We start from the raw sequence: 17,937 nt of genomic DNA on the forward strand, positions 1-17,937 counted from the left end.
CTAGCTGGGTAGGAGAGGGAAGATATAAAGAAAGGCTCATGGGTTGAGATAAAAACAAGGGAGATCAGCAGTTGTCATCACAGGCAGGGCAGACTCAACTTGGGGAAAATTGACTTAACAATCAAATGAAAGTAGTAGAATAAAGGGAAATAAAAGCTTAGTCTTAAAACACCTTCTACTCACCCTTCTGTTCTTCCCAGGTTTTACTTTACTCCCAAATTCTCATCTCCTCCCCTGCAGCGGGATAGAAGTCCAGGGTATGAGGATTGCAGTCAGTACATGACACCTGTTTGGGTTTTTTTCAGCTCCTTCCTCCTCGGGGGGAGAACTCCTCACACTCTTTTCCTCTTCCAGCATGGGGTCTCTCCCATGGCTTACAGTTCTTCATGAACTGCTCTTGTGTAGGTCCTTCCCATGGGCTGCAGTCCATCAGGAACAGACTGTTCCCATGTGGGTCCCCCATGGGGTCACACGTTATGCCAGCAAACCTGCTCCAGTGTGGGCTCTTCTCTCCTCAGGGCCACAGGTCCTACCAGGAGCTGCTACAGTGTGGGCTTCCCAGGGTGTCACAGTGTCCTTTTGGGCATCCAGTCTCTCCAGTGTGGATTCCTCCCCAGGCTGCAGGTGGATCTCTGCTCCCCTGTGGCCTCCATGTTTGCAGGGGCACAACTGCCTCACCATGGGCTGCACCACAGGCTGCAGGGGAAACTCTGCTCTGGGCATGGCACACCTCCTGCCCTCCTTCTGCACTGACTTCGGGTATCTGCAGAGTTGTGTCTCTCAAATTCTCACTCCTCTCCAGCTGCAATTGCTGGGTTGTTTCTCCCCCATTAAACATGTTATCACAGAGGTGCTACTACTATCACTGCTGGGCTCAGCCTTGACCAGGGGCAGGTCCATCTTGGAGCCATCTTGGTAGCCTCCTGCTACCAAAACCTTGCCACTCAAACCCAATACAAAAGTATATATCAGAAAAGTAGAAGTTTGGACAAATCTTACAGGATAGATACATATGTCATTTACTTTTTTCTAGTTGTGGAATGTTGAAATGACAAATGTTATGTGAAACACCTCACAGTCCTTCCTGGTGTTTCTCTGTTTTTGTTCATAAATATCTGTATGAAGGTTGCTACCAACAACACTGTAGGAGATGCTACTCAGAAGAGTTTGTCTGTAGAAATTAAAATGTTCCCTGGAATGTGAGCTCCTTTTAGAGAAATCAGTTGTGTGAGACTAGATGCCTGTTTACTTGTAAAATAACACAGTGCAGAGGATCAATTGTTGGGTAAATGACATGTTCTAGTGAATGATGGAATTGATCTGGAGATTTCCTCCATTGGGAAGGCTGAATAAGGTGTACTGGTCACAGCTGAAAGTCTTTTATCTTTGTCCATTGTGTCTGTATGTGGTGCTTTTTGAAGTTTAAAACCTATCATTTTGGTTTACATTTGGGCATCCTTCATTATCTGTAGACAGGATAATTTATCCTTGCTTGAAGATTCATTCCTAACAAACACATAAAAATCTAAGCCTAGAGCTGTTAAATGAGATAACTCCAGTAGTGGGCTGCCTAATGATATCTTGCACAGATCTTACAAAACCATTTCAAGTTGACTTGAGAAGATTGTCCAAAATCCTTATACTTGCTAATGCTATACAGAATCTTAAGGGTTAGAAGGGACCTCAAAAGATCACCTAGTCCAACCCCCTTACCAGAGTAGGACCTCCAAGAGTAGGTCACACAGGAACTCATCTATATACAGTCCACTTTCTTACTGTACCATCACATTTCAAATCAATGGGGAATGCTTGAGCTTCTTTCACTGTTTCTGGAGTCCCAACAGCATAAAGCATTTGACCTTTCTGACAGATAGGATGTATGTGGTCAGGTGTCTGCAGATGCACTAGAGTTACACAGTTGCTTTCTGATCAGATGTTTTATGCTTAATGAGGAAAATTGTGTCGCCCACAGCATGTGCCTGGAACTCCTTCTGTGAGCCAGCAGGACTAATTATTCTGGTGGCAGCAATCTACCTTCTCTACACCTCAGGTTTTTTTTCACAGGGACTTTACTCTCCTGCCACGTGAGGCTTATTGTAGTTGCTATTTGTTGTTAGGAGAGAGTATGTGGCACACATAAGAAAGCTGGAAGCAGTATGCTCCCCACTGCGTTGCAGCCTGGAGAACAGCCATAGCCTTTTCTGTGCAGATGCACTGTGAGATTTGCACTTGCAGGAAACATTTGGTTTGCCTTGTGCATGTTGATGTAACAGCAAGGATGCCTGATTTATTTTACAGAAAATAGTTGTTTCTTGTCACTGAGGTGACTGAATCTCTCCCTCAATTATTGCTTTTCTTGGGTTTTTTTTGTCTTAGTCTGTTTCATCTGGACAGCTGATGAACAACCAAATACTGATAGTCAATCATTGAAAGGAAATCATAGAGTCATTATGGTAGGGGTTGGAAGGGACCTTTAGAGATCATCTAGTCCAACTCCCCTGCAGAAGCAGGGTCACCTAGATAAGGTCGCACAGGAATATGAACAGGCGGGTCTTGAAGACCTCCAAGGAAGGAGACTCCACAACCCCTCTGGGCAGCCTGTGCCAGGGCTCCCTCACCTCAACAGTGAAATAGTTTTTTTCTTATATTTAAGTGGAACTTTTTGTGTTCCAACTTCATCCCATTACCCCTTGTCCTGTTACTAGCTACTATAGAAAAAGGGATGTCCCAACCTCGTGACACCCACCCTTTAGATATTTATAACTGTTAATAAGATCACCCCTCAGTCCCCTCTTCTCCAGACTAAACAGCCCCAGTTCCCACAGCCTTTCCTCATATGAAAGATGTTCCAGTCCCCTGATCATCTTGGTGGCCCTGTGCTGGACTCTCTCCAGAAGGACTTCCCTGTCCCTCTTGAGCTGAGGAGCCCAGAACTGGACACAGGACTCCAGATGAGGCCTCAACAGATGTGGCAGAGTAGAGAGGGAGAAGAACCTCCCTTGACCTGCTGGCCACACTCTTCTTAGTGCATCCCAGGATGTCTTGTAGTCTCTCTAATCTCTGTGAAAAAGCTTGAAAAATGTTATTGTCATGTTTGTTTATTCTTTCTTACTACTTTTAGTTGAAAATAAAAGCATCCAAACTGACATGAAATGATATAGTCAGGTGGTTGGAAAAGGCATAGGTTTAAATTTGTTTCAGAAGCAACATTTAGAGCATTTTTTTTAGTTACCTTATTCATCACAGCTCTGCTGTACTTCTGTACTGCTGAGTACTATCAATTTCATTTCCTCTGAAGAAAAATTAATATTGTAGTCATATTTTAGCCAATTAAAAGTTGTTTCCTTTGTGCACTGTACTTTTTACAGTTACATTGGCTAGACAACATTCCTTAAACATCAAGATGCCTGCTTGGAGTGGCAATGATTTAAATGTTTTCTCTGATAACCTATTTTCTTTCTAACGTTGTGTTTCATCCTAACAATTGCCTTCAGAATTCAGATGAAGAATTTCCTTTTGTTTCGCACAACAGGGCCGATGGAGTGATGAGAACAATGAACACAGAAAAACTCTTAAAAACAGTACCAATTATACAAAATCAAATGGATGCACTTCTTGATTTCAATGTAAGTTTTAGCAGCATGTGCCTCTAACGTACTATTGATTGTTTTACAAACCTGCACAGACTTGTAAAACAAATGAAGATGAAAGGTCTTGGTTTGTTGTTATATGCAAGGCTTAAAGAGCACAAATCATTTTAATGATATATACCTCTCAAGAAATCAGAAATATGATGCCCATTGGAGAGAATGCTTTGTGCTGAATTAGGGTTGTTTATTGCATAAGAATTGCTCATTCATTTCGAAGCTGATTATTTCTGCTCCTAACAGTTAACAGAAATGTCTGCCCAAGTGATTTGTTTCAATTCTGTGCTGAGTGATCCTGTGTTGATTTACTATGCTGTTACTTTCCATTAATAGCCAGGGAGATGATTGGAAGAGCATGCCTTGGGATAGAGTACTGGAGTTCAACCAGAAGTTTTCCAATAAGAAATCAATTCAGTTAAATTAACTTCTTTTTTTTTTTTCCATTCTTCCCAGGTCAATAGCAATGAACTCACAAATGGTGTAATTAATGCTGCCTTCATGTTGCTCTTCAAAGATGCCATTAGACTGTTTGCAGCATATAACGAAGGGATTATTAACCTCTTGGGTAAATACAACTGCTTTCTGCAATGTTCAGCTTTGGGGAGGGAGCTCAGTAAAGAATCATGAAGAGCTGCTCTTTTTGAAGTTGAAATGTTTTGAATGTTTACAGTAATACTCTTATTTCCAGATTGGATTTACTTCCAAGGTTCTTCTGTCCAATTGCATTTCCCGTTGTGTTCTATGGGGGGATGGGTAGATTTCTGGAAGTAAAGCCAATTTGAGATTTTCTTCATGGAATTTTTTTTCTTACATAGCTGTGTTTTGGGATGTTTTGTCTCATCTAACAGAATGGCAAATCCCAAACACGATGTTGATGTATTTTTCTTCAGGAAAAAAGATTAGATTTTGTTTCTTAAGTGAATTTAAGTTATGGACAATGACAAATTTGCAGTAACAGCATCTGTGATTACAGTTTTGACAGCCAAGCAATGTTGGTTGGGTTTAATGGTTGTTTGGCTCATGTTTCTAGATGGCTTATGTTTCAAGGAGAATATATTTCATATTTGAAGGGGAATGACAAATTCAGACTTCAGGCCCTTTCACTTGCAGCCAGTGATGATGCAGTGGAGCCTAAATTTTGGAAAAAAACTAAGTTGAAAGTGAATATATTTTATATGGTTTGGTTGTAATCTGTGATTGGATCAAGCTACATGATGGCTGTTATTACCCAGTACTTGTAAAAAATGGAAAGCAAAGTTCAGACTTAGTCAGTAAAGAATAGTCATGCTTCTAGTCTGAAGCCCCATCTTTTCTCTCAGTAAGAACTAGCATGTGGTTACTTTCACTCATGTTTTGAGTGAAGCTTAATATAGAAACAGGCCTTCAAAGTGCTATGTCGTGAAGGAGAGTGAGAACCTCTCACTTACAACACTAGTGTTTTGTGATCAGTTGCACCTCATTGTAGGTCATACCATAACAAGACACATCACCCTGGTAGAGAACACCAAAGTCTTACCTCTTAAATACGGCCACTGGAATGTTAGATTTTAAAATTGCTCTTTTTTTTTTCCCCCTAAGAGGATGAATTTATTTCCTTGGGGTGACCTATTCTTAAACTTGATTGTCCTCTTCAGGGTGGTTGTGGTTTTGTGAGATCTAGCTCCTGCAAGGTAAGCTGTAGTTGTGCACATTAGCTTATGTTTGATGGAGCTTTTGTGATTTGGTGCAAGTCAGGCAATAGTGACTTCTGCAGTCAACCTAATAAAACAGATGTTTTTTTCTGTTTCTTGTTTCATGTGCTTTTACTTCACATATTCTTTGGAGAATGCTTGAGTTCTTATTTAATATGAGTATTCTTACTGTTTATAGAAAAATACTTTGATATGAAAAAGAACCAGTGCAAAGAAGGCCTTGATATATATAAGAAGTTCCTCACTAGAATGACACGGATCTCAGAGTTCCTTAAAGTTGCAGAGGTAAACTTTAGTCAGCCAAACTTTCCCCTTTTTATTTGAAGCAGCTTATAAAGTGCCTGTTTTCTTAAAACAGATACTTCTTCCTTCTAGCCTAATTGCAGTTCCATCAAGGGTCATCTTTTCAGTCTCTACACTTTTGATTAGATCATTTGAGGACTTTATTGAAAAAACTGACTACAAAATACTTACTACTTCATCTTTTAGTTAGGGTGTATAGGTATACATTTGAGTTTCTTTACTCATGTAATAATTATGAGCTTTCTTTGAAGAGTTTTGCTTTAAATAAAGTAACTTGATGGTGATCTGCTGATTTCTGTGATTCTCGCTGTATAATTCTGCCATAAGTTATAGATGAAGTAACAGCTATACAAATAAGTGAGACAGGTAGATAAACTTGTGATTATTGTTTTTTTAATAGATGTCTTGGCTCTAGGTGTATTTATAGAGGAAAATTCCTTGTGAAGTGTTTTGTTAGTGGTTTTTTCAAAAATATACTTGGTCTGTTGCATTCATGTTTCTGAAGCATTGCTGAATCGATGTCCTAGTATTACAGAATTCCTCAGTTGAGATGTGCTCCTGTTCTTGTTTTGTTTTTCTTCATTATTCATACCTCTTAAATTAAGCCACAAAACATGTCTCACTGTCTGTCCTGACAGAATATCTGTATCAGAGATAATGCCTTCACCTATCTTCAGTTGATAACACTATCAACTGAAGTTGAGAGTGTATTAGTCTGTGCTGTGTATAACAATATATATCTTGCTGCAGAATGTGTGAAGTTTGATCTGTGTTTTAGAAAACAGCTTCTTTCTGAAATATTTAAGGTGCATTGTTTTAGCAAATACATGCTCTATATGAGTATCAGAATTTACCACATAAATTGTGGGATAGGCAAAGTTTTCAAGCCTTAAAATTCTGAAACACTTGATTCTTACTCTGTTGTATTTCTCAAGTTGCATCTGTAAAAACGTCTCTTAACAGGCCCACTTCAAATTTGTATACATTCAACAGCAGAATGTACCATAACCAACCACTTTAGAGTTCAAATTGTGGAGGTTCAAAATGTGTATGGACAGGTTTGTGTGTTTTACATGACTTCATCTTAGTGTTGTTTGCTTTTTGAGCATCTCTGATTTTAACAAAAGCAAACAGGTTTCTAAAGTTCATTTGTTTTATTACAGCAAGTTGGAATTGACAGAGGAGACATACCAGATCTCTCACAGGTAGATAAACCTATTATGTGTTTTGCCAGTACACGTCTGGTTTGGGGTTGCATAATCAGAACAACTTGGCATTATGGCATTCCCTTCTGCTTTCTTGCATACATTGTCATCAAGTTATTTTCAAGTTTGTGATCAAATGCAACCTCTGTCAGAGCCTGGCTGTTACATGCAGTGATCTTATGGGAAAATATAGATTGTATCTTTCACAATCTGAGTTCTAAGACAACCTTATTTCTGTCATGCTTGAAAACACATTCTCGATCTGTAAGTTCACATAATCAAACTTTTACATGATATTATGTAGCTGTGGTTTTTTACAAGATTGCTTTTGGCTGTATGTCCATTTAAATCGTAGTGAAGGCTTGCAGAGCATGCACATAGATATGACTTCAGTTGCAATTTCCTTCTTACTGTCTCTTGAAATGCTGTCTGCTTCTGATAGTCTGCTTGCTGTTTCCTAGCTGTTAAATTTAACATCTCTTGACATATTTTGGTAGTTACTGGTGAGTCATTATGACAGAGTAATGTAGTGAGAAGAGCACATCACCTGGTATTTTAAGTAATTAAATAAGTACAGGATGCCAAGATGCAGTTAAAAGTATTCTCAGCTGTTGTACTAATTGCCCTACAGTTAGATTCTCTGAAAGCTTTCAAGCTGCTGATTTGCTTCACCTTCAATTCTTCAAATCTTTTCCTAAATGTCTCTTTTTACAGGCACCGAGTAGCCTTCTTGATGCTTTGGAACAACACTTAGCTTCTCTAGAAGGGAAGAAAATCAAAGATTCCACAGCTGCAAGCAGGTGCTTAAACCCTTGTCCTTTTAAACAACTGTTGAATCAAATGTTAAATCCATTACTTCAGATTTCATTAAGATTTGGCTAGACTGTGTTGAAGATACTAGAGTAGCAATGATAGAATAGCAGGTTATATTTTTTTACTGGTTGCTTAAGACACCTTCTAAGTCGACAGAACTAGAATCTTAGAGATGCAAGCATTTGCTGTAGAATCTCACTTGCAGTAGTTACACATGTCATGTCTCATCTTGAACTTGGGAAGAGAAAACAAGGTGTGTTTTGTGTTTTTAAATTTACTGCCTGCAAATGTTCACAGAATCACAGAATCTTAAGGGTTGGAAGGAACCTCAAAAGATCTAGTCCAACCCCCCTGCCAGAGCAGGCCCACCTAGAGTAGATCACACAGGAACATGTTCATTTTATGTTAGAGTTTTGTAAGGTTACAACAGTTATAAGAGTCTAAGAACATTAATAAATATCTCAACTTTAATCCATTCTTTTGTCAAAAACAACTAAATGTTTCCAGAAGTCCTTACACAAAGAATGGATTTTTAAGATAATAGAGGATTAAATGCCTTAATGCATATGCTAAGCTGTATTCACTAATTTTAAGTGCTTGTTAAAACATAGATAAGTCTTCCAGGCAAATAACTTCATTGTTTAAATTTTAAAAAGCTTAATATTGAGGGGAAGACTTGCAAAATTAAATAGCATTTCTTGATTGCATATCCAAAAAATGAGGCCCTAATATTGTATGTGGGGTTTATTTAATAGCAGTGACAATATTAGGGCTTAGCACCATTTATTTACCTACTTTTCAGAGCACTTGCTTTCTTTTATACAATAGTTTGTTTTGCAAGTTAAGTATTTGTTTAAAGTCTTTCAGATTATACTGGTTGCACTGATATTGTCTTAACTAAACTTGTTAAATTAGCAAAGATTTGAGTTGGAGCCCAGATGATCGGAGATACCCATATGCCTAGAAATACTACCATCAGGAAAAGAGGCAATGCTTCAAGCAGGAATTCTGTGATGCAATTTGGAGAGAAGGCATTTAAGGGAGAGAATACAAAATCCAGTGTGTAAGAGTAGATAGCATCATTTCTGGATGTTTTTATTTTGCAGCTGATATGTGGGATCTTATTTACACTTATCACTTGGTGTTGGGCAGTGCAAGATATAACCAGTGTTACAAAGAGCTCTGAAGGAGACTGGGTGGATCCAAGCAAAATGTTCTTTAGATGTTTCTGTCATGTGTCACCTATTAACAGCCAACTTTCCTCCTGTCCAATTGCTTTAGGGCTACCACCCTTTCCAATGCAGTCTCTTCCCTTGCAAGCACTGGCCTGTCACTCACAAAAGTTGATGAAAGGGAAAAACAAGCTGCGTTAGAGGAGGAACAGGCTCGCTTAAAAGCTTTAAAGGTAGGCACACTGAATTTTGAATTGGAAACAGTCTTCCTGTGTTCTTATTGATAGCTGGTTAGGATTCTTAAAAGAGCAAAAGGAAAAAACCCAGAGTAGTTAACGTTGAACGTATACTGTTGGCAAAGCACTGGAAGTAAAGTCTCATGTACATATACTGTGCAACTTGTGGAGGCTTTGTTAGAATAGTTTCTGAAGGATTTGTGGCGTCACTGACTCTCATAACTTTAAGTAGCTGACACTAGTGTGTGGAATAAATAAGAAGAGTTCTTTAGTTCTTTACCTACCTCCAAAGTCATACACACAAATGTTGTTTCTGGATTTCTTATGCCAGCTCACTTTCCCAACAGGAGCAACGTCTAAAAGAACTTGCAAAGAAACCTCATACCTCTTTAACAACTGCAGCTTCTCCTGTGTCGACTGCAGTGGGAAGTATAATGACTACACCAGCCATTGATATTTTTTCTACCCCTAGCTCTTCAAACAGGTATGCTCAATGGTGTTGCTTTGCTGTGGGCTGTAGGGCTGTATTGCAGCTGGGGTTTTCTCTGTTCCTGCTGCAGAGTGTACATTGCAGAGAGCTGACTGGGTGTAGAGTAAGTTAGTGATGTGACAAGAAATCATGTTTTGGGTCAAGTTGGTTGTGAAAATAACCCATTGTCGTAAGTGTCTCTTCACTATCCATTTGCAGAAATGTTTCTGATGCAAACAAACTGCTGACAGCCATTAATGCTGTTCCAAGTTGGTCAGCCAGAGGGTTAGAACTGTAAAACTCATATGCTTTGGCCCCAAGGAACCTTATGAATTAGTTTGGGAAAAACCAAATAATTTCATTTGAGAGGTCTTTAAAATAATACTGAATTGGAAGTTGTATTTCTAGATGGATAAAAGGAGACTAATAGCAAATGTTCTTCATAGATGTTCAGAAAAATGAAAGCCTTTCAACAGGCTTGAAAGGAGAGAGGCAGGTGTTGTAGTTTTGAGTTATATCCAGAACATCCCTGCCTAAAAAGGCTTGCAAAGGTAGTGCAAGGATAGTGCATGCTTGTCCTGTTCTTTGACTAGCAGTATGGTATGAGTAAGTATATGATCTTCATTCTGTAAAATACCTGTCAAATCAAGCAGTAGCAGAAGGTGCAGTGCTTTTATCAGTATAGAAGAAAGCTGCTTTCTTCCGTGTTTTTCGCTTGAGTGTGATTCTAAACCTAAAAGATTGCTTAGTTATTCTGTTAGAGCTCTCCTAAGAATCTGCTGTCCTTTTAAAGTAGTCAGCACTTTGACAGCCTTCTTCCTCATTTGTAGGAAATTACTTGACACCAAATACATGGAAAACAGCTGAATCGCATATAAGGAGCTAGAGAATTTGTCAGGGTTAGTAACTGAAAGATCACCTTGAAAAAATATTTTCTTTTAAGTTGCTTTTTAGAGGCCAAAGTATTTGAAATGGAAATATGCTTTGAACTTGAATATCTGATCTTGCTGCTTAAGTGTCTGAAATGTAGAAACATCTGATAAGGCTTCTTCAAACAGCCAGAAATGCTACATAGTGAAGACGAGCATTTTCTTCTAAGAAAACAAATGCTAGTTTGTCCTCATGTTTAAATTCAGCTGCCAGCAGTGTGACTGCTGTGAGCAAAGAACAGATTTTGCAGCTGGAGCTGCCATGAAGTGGATATATTGGGTCATAAGTTCAGCTGCTTGCTATTAGACGCAATGTGTCTGGTTAATCCCCAAGATTAAATTGAACAAGCTTTACCTTGAAAATTACCTTGCTTCTGCTGCTCCTGTTACAGGTCTGTGACAGACTGTGCTGCTTTTTAAATAGCAGCAGTGGGAGCAAAATGGGACTTCAGTTGCTGTTGAAATTAAGTAGTAGAAACTGAATGACACAAGTGATTGGGTCAGCAGAGAATATGCAGAGATCTAGGATGTTGCTATTAGCCTTTAAACTCTTGTGCCAGTCTCATTTCAGAAGGTACTTGGATGCCACAGTGACTTGGCTTCTGTCCATAGCAGCAGCTGTTATTGTAAAATTTGGTTCATTTTGTGTGCTAAAAGCTCTGGGTGAACACAGTACTCCCTTTATTTTAAAAAAAGACTCATTTAAGGTATGAAATGACCTCTGTGCAAGCAAATCAATTTTACTGTTCCCGTTTGACTCTGAAAATTGTTGCAGCAGCTGTGTTTAAGGCTTCTCTCTTCGTTTACATGTGATGTTCTTAGGTCTCAGTTTGGGTTTGAATAGTCTAAAAGAGTGCATTTAAACGACTTTTCATTTGCTTGATTGAGGTGTCATCAAGGGTTTCAAGGCTTCTCATATTTTGCTTTCCCCAAAGTTCTTTAATAGCTCATAGATGTAGGCTATTTTCTGAGCAGTGGTTGATAGTGGAAAGATAATGAGTTATGAGATTTAGATGTAACATTTTGGTGGTGCTGCTCGTTAGAGGTCATCTTGTCAGACTGCTTTTGTCATGCTGTAGGGCTTTTATGTGGTTATTCTGAAAGTTGCTGAAGATTGCTGAACATATAATATGCCTTAGCCCTAGTGTTGGACTGTGAGGAAGATGAGAAGCCTGATGCTTTTCTGTCTTAAACAGCTTTGACAAGAGTCACTTTGCATGACATAGATCTTACCTTGTTAAATTAACACTTTTCTACAGACCTGCACCTGTGAAGTCCACCAGACTTTATTGTTTTGGCTTAGTTGTATCCATTTTGTAAGAACCAATTTCTAACAGAGCTTTCCTTGCTGTTGACAGTCACTAGCATTTGCCTTGTATTGGAAACTGTGATGTAGTTCAAACAGTTGTATTAATTTTCCTTTGTAGCACTTCAAAGCTGCCAAATGATCTCCTTGATTTGCAGCCAACTTTTCATCCGTCTGTACATCCTATAACTGCTGCTCCACAAGTAGGAAGTACCTGGGGAGGTAAGAATTCTGAATTGGATTAGGTTCTAATTACTGTGGTCATGTTTCTATAACTGTTTTCTCCTAGTCTGTGGAATAAGTTTCTTCCTTAAAGATAGAAGTCTTGCAAAGACAAGCTACAAGTGGATGGAGGGAGAATAAAAAGTCAAATCTGGGTATGGATTAAAATAATGTATCAGCATGTGGTGATTGAGAAGAATTTTGGTATGAGAGTTCTAACTACTGGTGACCAGCTCTGTCAGCCTCTTAACTGCTGTCTTCACGAGTCACATCACGTGGCTGAGTCTCTGTAGCTTGCTGAGTCAGTTCTGTGAAGATGTCAGCCAAATAGCCCATGTTACATGCGTGGGAACTTGAATGCTGAAATTGTGTAATGCACAGCTCAAATTTTGTCTGATGTTAAATTTGCAGGTGGTAATAGAGCAGAACTTGGATGTGGCCTGAAAGGAAGTAGTTGTGACAACTATGCATAGAAGGCAAGAAAAGTTAGGGTTAGTTATTGAAAACAAAATAAGGAACCTCTTTACAAATTCTCTGCTGTATTTCGTCTAGGTGTAAAGGCAAAATAGCAAAAAGCTGTGATTTAATCTCTAAGTGAAGAGATAACTTATAAGGAACCTTTGCTTCTGAAGTTTACTCTAGAATACGCAACTTCTCATTCTGCCCAGTTGCTGGAGTGAATGAGATGTTAGACTGCCTTATCGATACAGGCAAATCCTTAAGCCAAGGAGGCAAGCAAAAGTGTTCTGGAAAGTCATGAATGTTACTTCAAGATTAGTTTGAGTGTTAGAGCATTTAGTCATTGGCTCAAAGCCATTTTTCTTTGGTCCCAGAATACTTCTGATACGGGTAACATTTTGCCTGCTTGCACTGCTGATTTGTACTGCTGGATGTTTAAATATCTGTTATGAAGACTTTTTTTACTTGTCTACATAAATGACAATTAATAAAGTGAAATCTTGAGTTGAGGCCATATCCAGATGATTTCTTTTATAAATCAGATGCTTGCAGAAATGCTTTTTTTATCATGTCAAAAACTAGGAGTTGGTGCTTCAGAAAGTTTTGTAGACATTGAATAATCCTCTTCTGAAATTTTAACTTCACTCTTTCCTTTCAAGAGCTATAGCTGTTCTTAACATCTCTCCAGTCATCTAATATATCTTCATAATAAGCAGTGTATGTGTTTTCCTTTCTTATTTACTTTTTGCTATGTATGTTGCATTTTGTTGTACCTACTCACATTTGTTTGTAGGAAAATACCACATAATTTTGAGTGATGGAAGTGTTACTAATGGATGTGGTAGCTGAAAAAATAAATACAAGTAGTTTACTTGTCCTTTAGCTCTGCTGAGCAGAGCATCTTTTGAGAAGGATGCAGTGAGGGGCATAATGAGTTAGCATAAAAATGTCAGTGTCTCAGAGGCTTAGACTTTAGAAATGGAGAAAACTGTTTTGGCTCATCTTGTTTGCTTTCTGGAAAATACCTTCTGTTTCACTTTGTCCTATTTGTTCTCTGGTTGAGAGATAAAGGGGGAAATGATCTTCTTCTTGAAGGTCACATCACAATATAGCATTTCTTTATTAAACTGAAAATCTGTGTGTTCAATGTTGTTAATCCTGGTAAGTGTCTCCAGTGGTAGTCACTAATGTATCTGCTTATCTGCTTGCTGTTGATGCATTTCTAAATACTTCTAAGGTCTAATTAACTGTGAAGATTTCAGATTGCCTGCTAAAATTTTAGGCCTAAATTCTAGGATCACCATTTTCTGTGTTGCCTTTCATTCCCCCCAAATAATCTCTTCAGTTTTACAGACTAACACTCACCTCATGTAGGTGAGGTAGGTAAGAAGTGCTTTCCACATTTTATAGATGGGGAAATCTGAGCAATTAACTGACTTGTCATACGGCAAGAGAGTGGCAGAGCCAAGAATGGAACCTGAGCTATTTCCAGTCCTGTGCTCTAACCACTGCACAGCATCCCTCCCTTAGGTAACTCTCTGACATGCTGATGTTTGTGTTTGGTGTATATGGTGACTTTGAGAAGACTGTCAAGCAAGCTACAAGTTGCAATGGACTAAAATCAGCTAGCATTAACAACTTTAGGCAGCAGCTCATAGGTGTGTAATACAATTGCTGCAAAAGCATTATATTTGGGTTGCTGCTTTTTGTCTTGTGCTTCCAAAAACAGTAAAGCTAACAAGGCTAAAAAATCCTGGAGAATAGTTTCTGTAATAGTTTCCAGTTTACTTGTTTTCAAATGGCAAGAGATACCACTGAAAAACCTCTGTCATTGTTGGGTAACTTAAAGGCAGAAGTCTGCAAAATCCAAATTACTCTTTTAAATGCAGCTGAATCATTAATGCCTAATGATAGCCTGAAGGTGCTGAGTGATTCCATTGCCATGAACAGATGCCATGTGTGTTCAAGGGTGAAATTGGGCTTTGGGAACACTGAGGTGCTGCTGTCAGGAGAGACAGCAATTTTTGACATCTGATTATACAAAGATATAAATTACCCAAACCCAATTAATTTTCAGTTACCTGTGTCACTAGCATTGGCAAGTTCTGAGACTCAGAAAAGATTGAACACACTGGCTAGAATTAGAATGAAGTAGATGAGTGTAGACAAAGAACAGATTAGATTATCAAGACTCCTAGGAATGTAAAGTTGCATTGTGTTGTCTTACTACCCAAAACATGTGAAACTCCATGTATAGCCTTGGGATTTGGGAACAGAACGTAGTATGTAGTAATTCTCCTGTTGAGTGCAGGTGTATAAAATCATTTCAATGGACAGTAGTTTCAAAACAAACGTGTTTAAACTTGTTACACTTTTTAGCTTTTAAATTGCTTTCTCTAAGCTGTTTACTGGGACTGTTCAGAGGCCATTCCAGCTGTGTCTGGTATATTTGCCATTTATCAATTTGTTTTGCTTTGGAAATTTAGGTACAGATGGGTCAGTGTGGAAATAGTCAATTTGACTTACCTGTTTGGATTCCTTTCAACTACAAGGAGAACCAATAGAATGAGAAGAATGTGAAGCAGCAAGAGAAAATAAGCAGGAGCTGAACAAAGACTAATCTGAGCTGTTTGATTGTCAGATCTGTTTGTTCTACAGCTTCTAGAATAACATTCAAAGCAGAAATGTTTTAAGCACTGCCTTAAAGCAAGGACTCAGTTTCAGGTGACCAGCTGATTGGCAGGTCCACAAGTGCATTAGATGGTGATATTGCTGTCTAAAACACACAGAGTCTTGTATTACTGTTACCTGTTGCAAATTGTATTGACTCATTCTGCTCATCCTTTATTCAGTGTTTGACACTATAATTTTGCTGACTGAATGATTAGAAAAAGGCTTTTTGAGATACTTGTTCATAGCCAAGCAAATTGGGAAATAAGTCAGGTCTTACTGAATAAAATGGTATTGAGCTTGCAGGAAGTCAGTGTGTGTTTTAAGCCAGCAAAGAGTAATGTAGGTGTGGTTTTAAAATAGAATTTTCTTGAGTACTTGCACATGACCAAAATCTACATGTTTTCAAGCTAAGTGGGGTTTATAGCTAAGGGTCAGGAGGTCAGATTCAGGAAGAGAAAATAACACTTCAAAGTTGCTTCACATTGTGGTAGTATTTACAAATATTATATACATATATCTATATTAACTCTTTTAAAAAGACTTGAAACTGAAGTATTCAAGAGCTTTCTCCTATATATTTTATTCACTATTTCTCTATAGTGGTTTTGCCTAGAAGAGTAAGCTGCAGTTCTAGGCTCTGTGATAATACAAATAGGGCTAGATGCAACTCCTGCTGATCTCACTGGTGAGTCCTTGTCTTCCATCAAGGATTCATGTGGTTTGAAGCCAGACAACTAAACTATGGCGCTCTCTCTTAACAAGTATTGTAGCTGTCTTCCCTATCCTGTTTATCTGTTAGATCCTGCAGTACAGGAGTATTTTATCTTGGCAATTGTATCCATCCTCAAGAAACCTTAAAACTCTCCTCTGCCTTGTGAAGTAACTCACATAGATGCATGTGGTTTTTGTTCCCCAGTGGGATCTGACAGCTGTTTTTCTTAAGGAGTATTTTACTTGTCACTACTCACTGACTGTTGTCCCTCAAAGCACAGCAGGTTTTTGCTTCCTTGCAGCAAATGGCATATCCACAACAAGCTTGTTGCTCCTGACGCCCTGGGTAGTATAGAAAGTGGTTTTTATCCTGTAAACTACCTTGGTGTGTTCACAGCCCTTGAAAATTTTGTGATGCCCAGAAACAAAAAAAACTTGAAAAAACAGTTTGAAGAAAGAAAAATACAGCTCCATTAGGGTCTTTTTCTGGTTTGAAGTCTTTTGGGTTTTTTTTAAAGATATCCTTAGCATGGTATTTCATTGAATCCTCATGTAGCACCTCAGGTTCTCTTAGGCAAAAAGAGGCAATCAGTGCTCCAGAGAATTTGTTGCAAGTGTCAGGACATGGCAGAGCGGCAAAAAGTGATTGTGTTCAAAGAATAACATACTAATTTTCAGTATGAAACACACTGTGGAAGAAGCACACTTTGTAAGACCAAGGTGGCATTAATTTAAAAGTAAATGCTTAGCTAATATCTGTAGTATTTTTCTTGAGCAGAGGACAGATAATTCTGGACAGTTTGAAAATTAAACATCTAGCTAGGTCATACCCAACTTAGAGATGTCAGGAGAAAACCATACTTCTGGCTCTTCTTAATTCTTACTCCTCTGTACCTAGGCAGCAGCATGTAACTAAATCCATCTCCCTTTTCTTCTTTCTCTTGCTCTCTGGAATTGAACAGATCCTTTTTCTGCTACTGTTGATAATGTTGATGATGCCATTCCAAACCTAAATCCTTTCCTTACAAAAACTAACGATGCTGCTCATCTGTCTGTGTCTTCTGATGTTTCTACTTTCACCAGTAGGACACCCACACATGAAATGTTTGTTGGTAAAGTACCATTTTAAACTCATTTCCTGTTTCCTAATAAACTAATGTTATTTCAGTTTCTAAAGCATATTTGTGGGACCCTTCAAAAACTAGAAGTTGGTCACTTGGGGCTGATTTTGTGCTATTATAGAATTTGATTTAGTAATTGTGCCATGAAAATGGTGTTAAAATCCTTGCTTGGCTACTTAGATGGGATTCTGCCTGATGTAAAGGAACTTAGTTATAGTTTAATCAGTTGAGTGTGGTTTTACACCAAGTCTCTTGTGCTTAGGGATTTTAAGGTAAAATACAACATATGCCTGAGAATGAAAAGAAAATGTTACTACTTTGCTTCTCAAGTTAAAATGTTTTTAAGCATAGAGCTTAGTCTAATTTTTTCAGTAGTGAATGTTTTTCCTCCAGTCGTGTTGGCATTAACAAAACTGGTAAAGCCATGCTCCTTCTGGTGTGGGATCTGCTCACACTGTTTACCTACTAAGAAGTAAACTAATGACTCACCTTTGGAAAACTGAACTGTCTTTGGAGGTGATTCAGCGTGGCTTTCATCCTAGAAATCCTTCTAGCATTTCTATTGGTGCAGCTCTGTAGTAACACTATTTTAAGATGAAGAATTAAGTTAGCTTTCATAGACTGAAAAATTCAATTAATTATATGTCAGTTCTGTTCATAAGCAGAGGTAGGTCTAAAGACAGTCGTGCTGCACCCACAGGGCTTCCTTTTGAGGACTGAACCCCACTAGAATTGATCACAGAAAAATCCAGGCTTTTACAACAAACGTCTTGTTTTATCTCTTAAAAAGTATCAGAGATATCAAAGGGAATCCCTTTAGAGATCACACTGTCACCTGTGCTGACTAGTTTCCTAGCTTATGTTTGCTTAGTGGAATCATAAAGCAAGCAATATCAAGCACAAGAACTCCACAGTTGTGAGGAACAATTAGTTGACTGAAGCAGTAGTATACAAATACTTCAAGCTGATGCTACTGCATA

General features: G+C 38.4%; 1 protein-coding gene across 3 annotated transcripts in view; it reads left to right on the forward strand.

Moving 5' to 3' along the window:
* PICALM (phosphatidylinositol binding clathrin assembly protein) overlaps positions 1–17,937 on the forward strand; it is a 74,622-nt gene that overhangs the window by 37,100 nt on the left and 19,585 nt on the right. For all 3 annotated transcript variants that reach the window (XM_061990706.1, XM_061990711.1, XM_061990719.1), the window contains exons 5-12: positions 3,533–3,626; positions 4,101–4,212; positions 5,517–5,623; positions 6,805–6,846; positions 7,561–7,646; positions 8,941–9,064; positions 9,415–9,551; positions 11,893–11,993. In XM_061990706.1, the coding sequence (XP_061846690.1) occupies positions 3,533–3,626; positions 4,101–4,212; positions 5,517–5,623; positions 6,805–6,846; positions 7,561–7,646; positions 8,941–9,064; positions 9,415–9,551; positions 11,893–11,993 (803 nt within the window). The remainder of the gene's footprint in view (positions 1–3,532; positions 3,627–4,100; positions 4,213–5,516; positions 5,624–6,804; positions 6,847–7,560; positions 7,647–8,940; positions 9,065–9,414; positions 9,552–11,892; positions 11,994–17,937) is intronic.

This window comes from Colius striatus, chromosome 1 (genome assembly GCF_028858725.1).
Source record: "Colius striatus isolate bColStr4 chromosome 1, bColStr4.1.hap1, whole genome shotgun sequence".
NCBI lineage: Eukaryota > Metazoa > Chordata > Aves > Coliiformes > Coliidae > Colius > Colius striatus.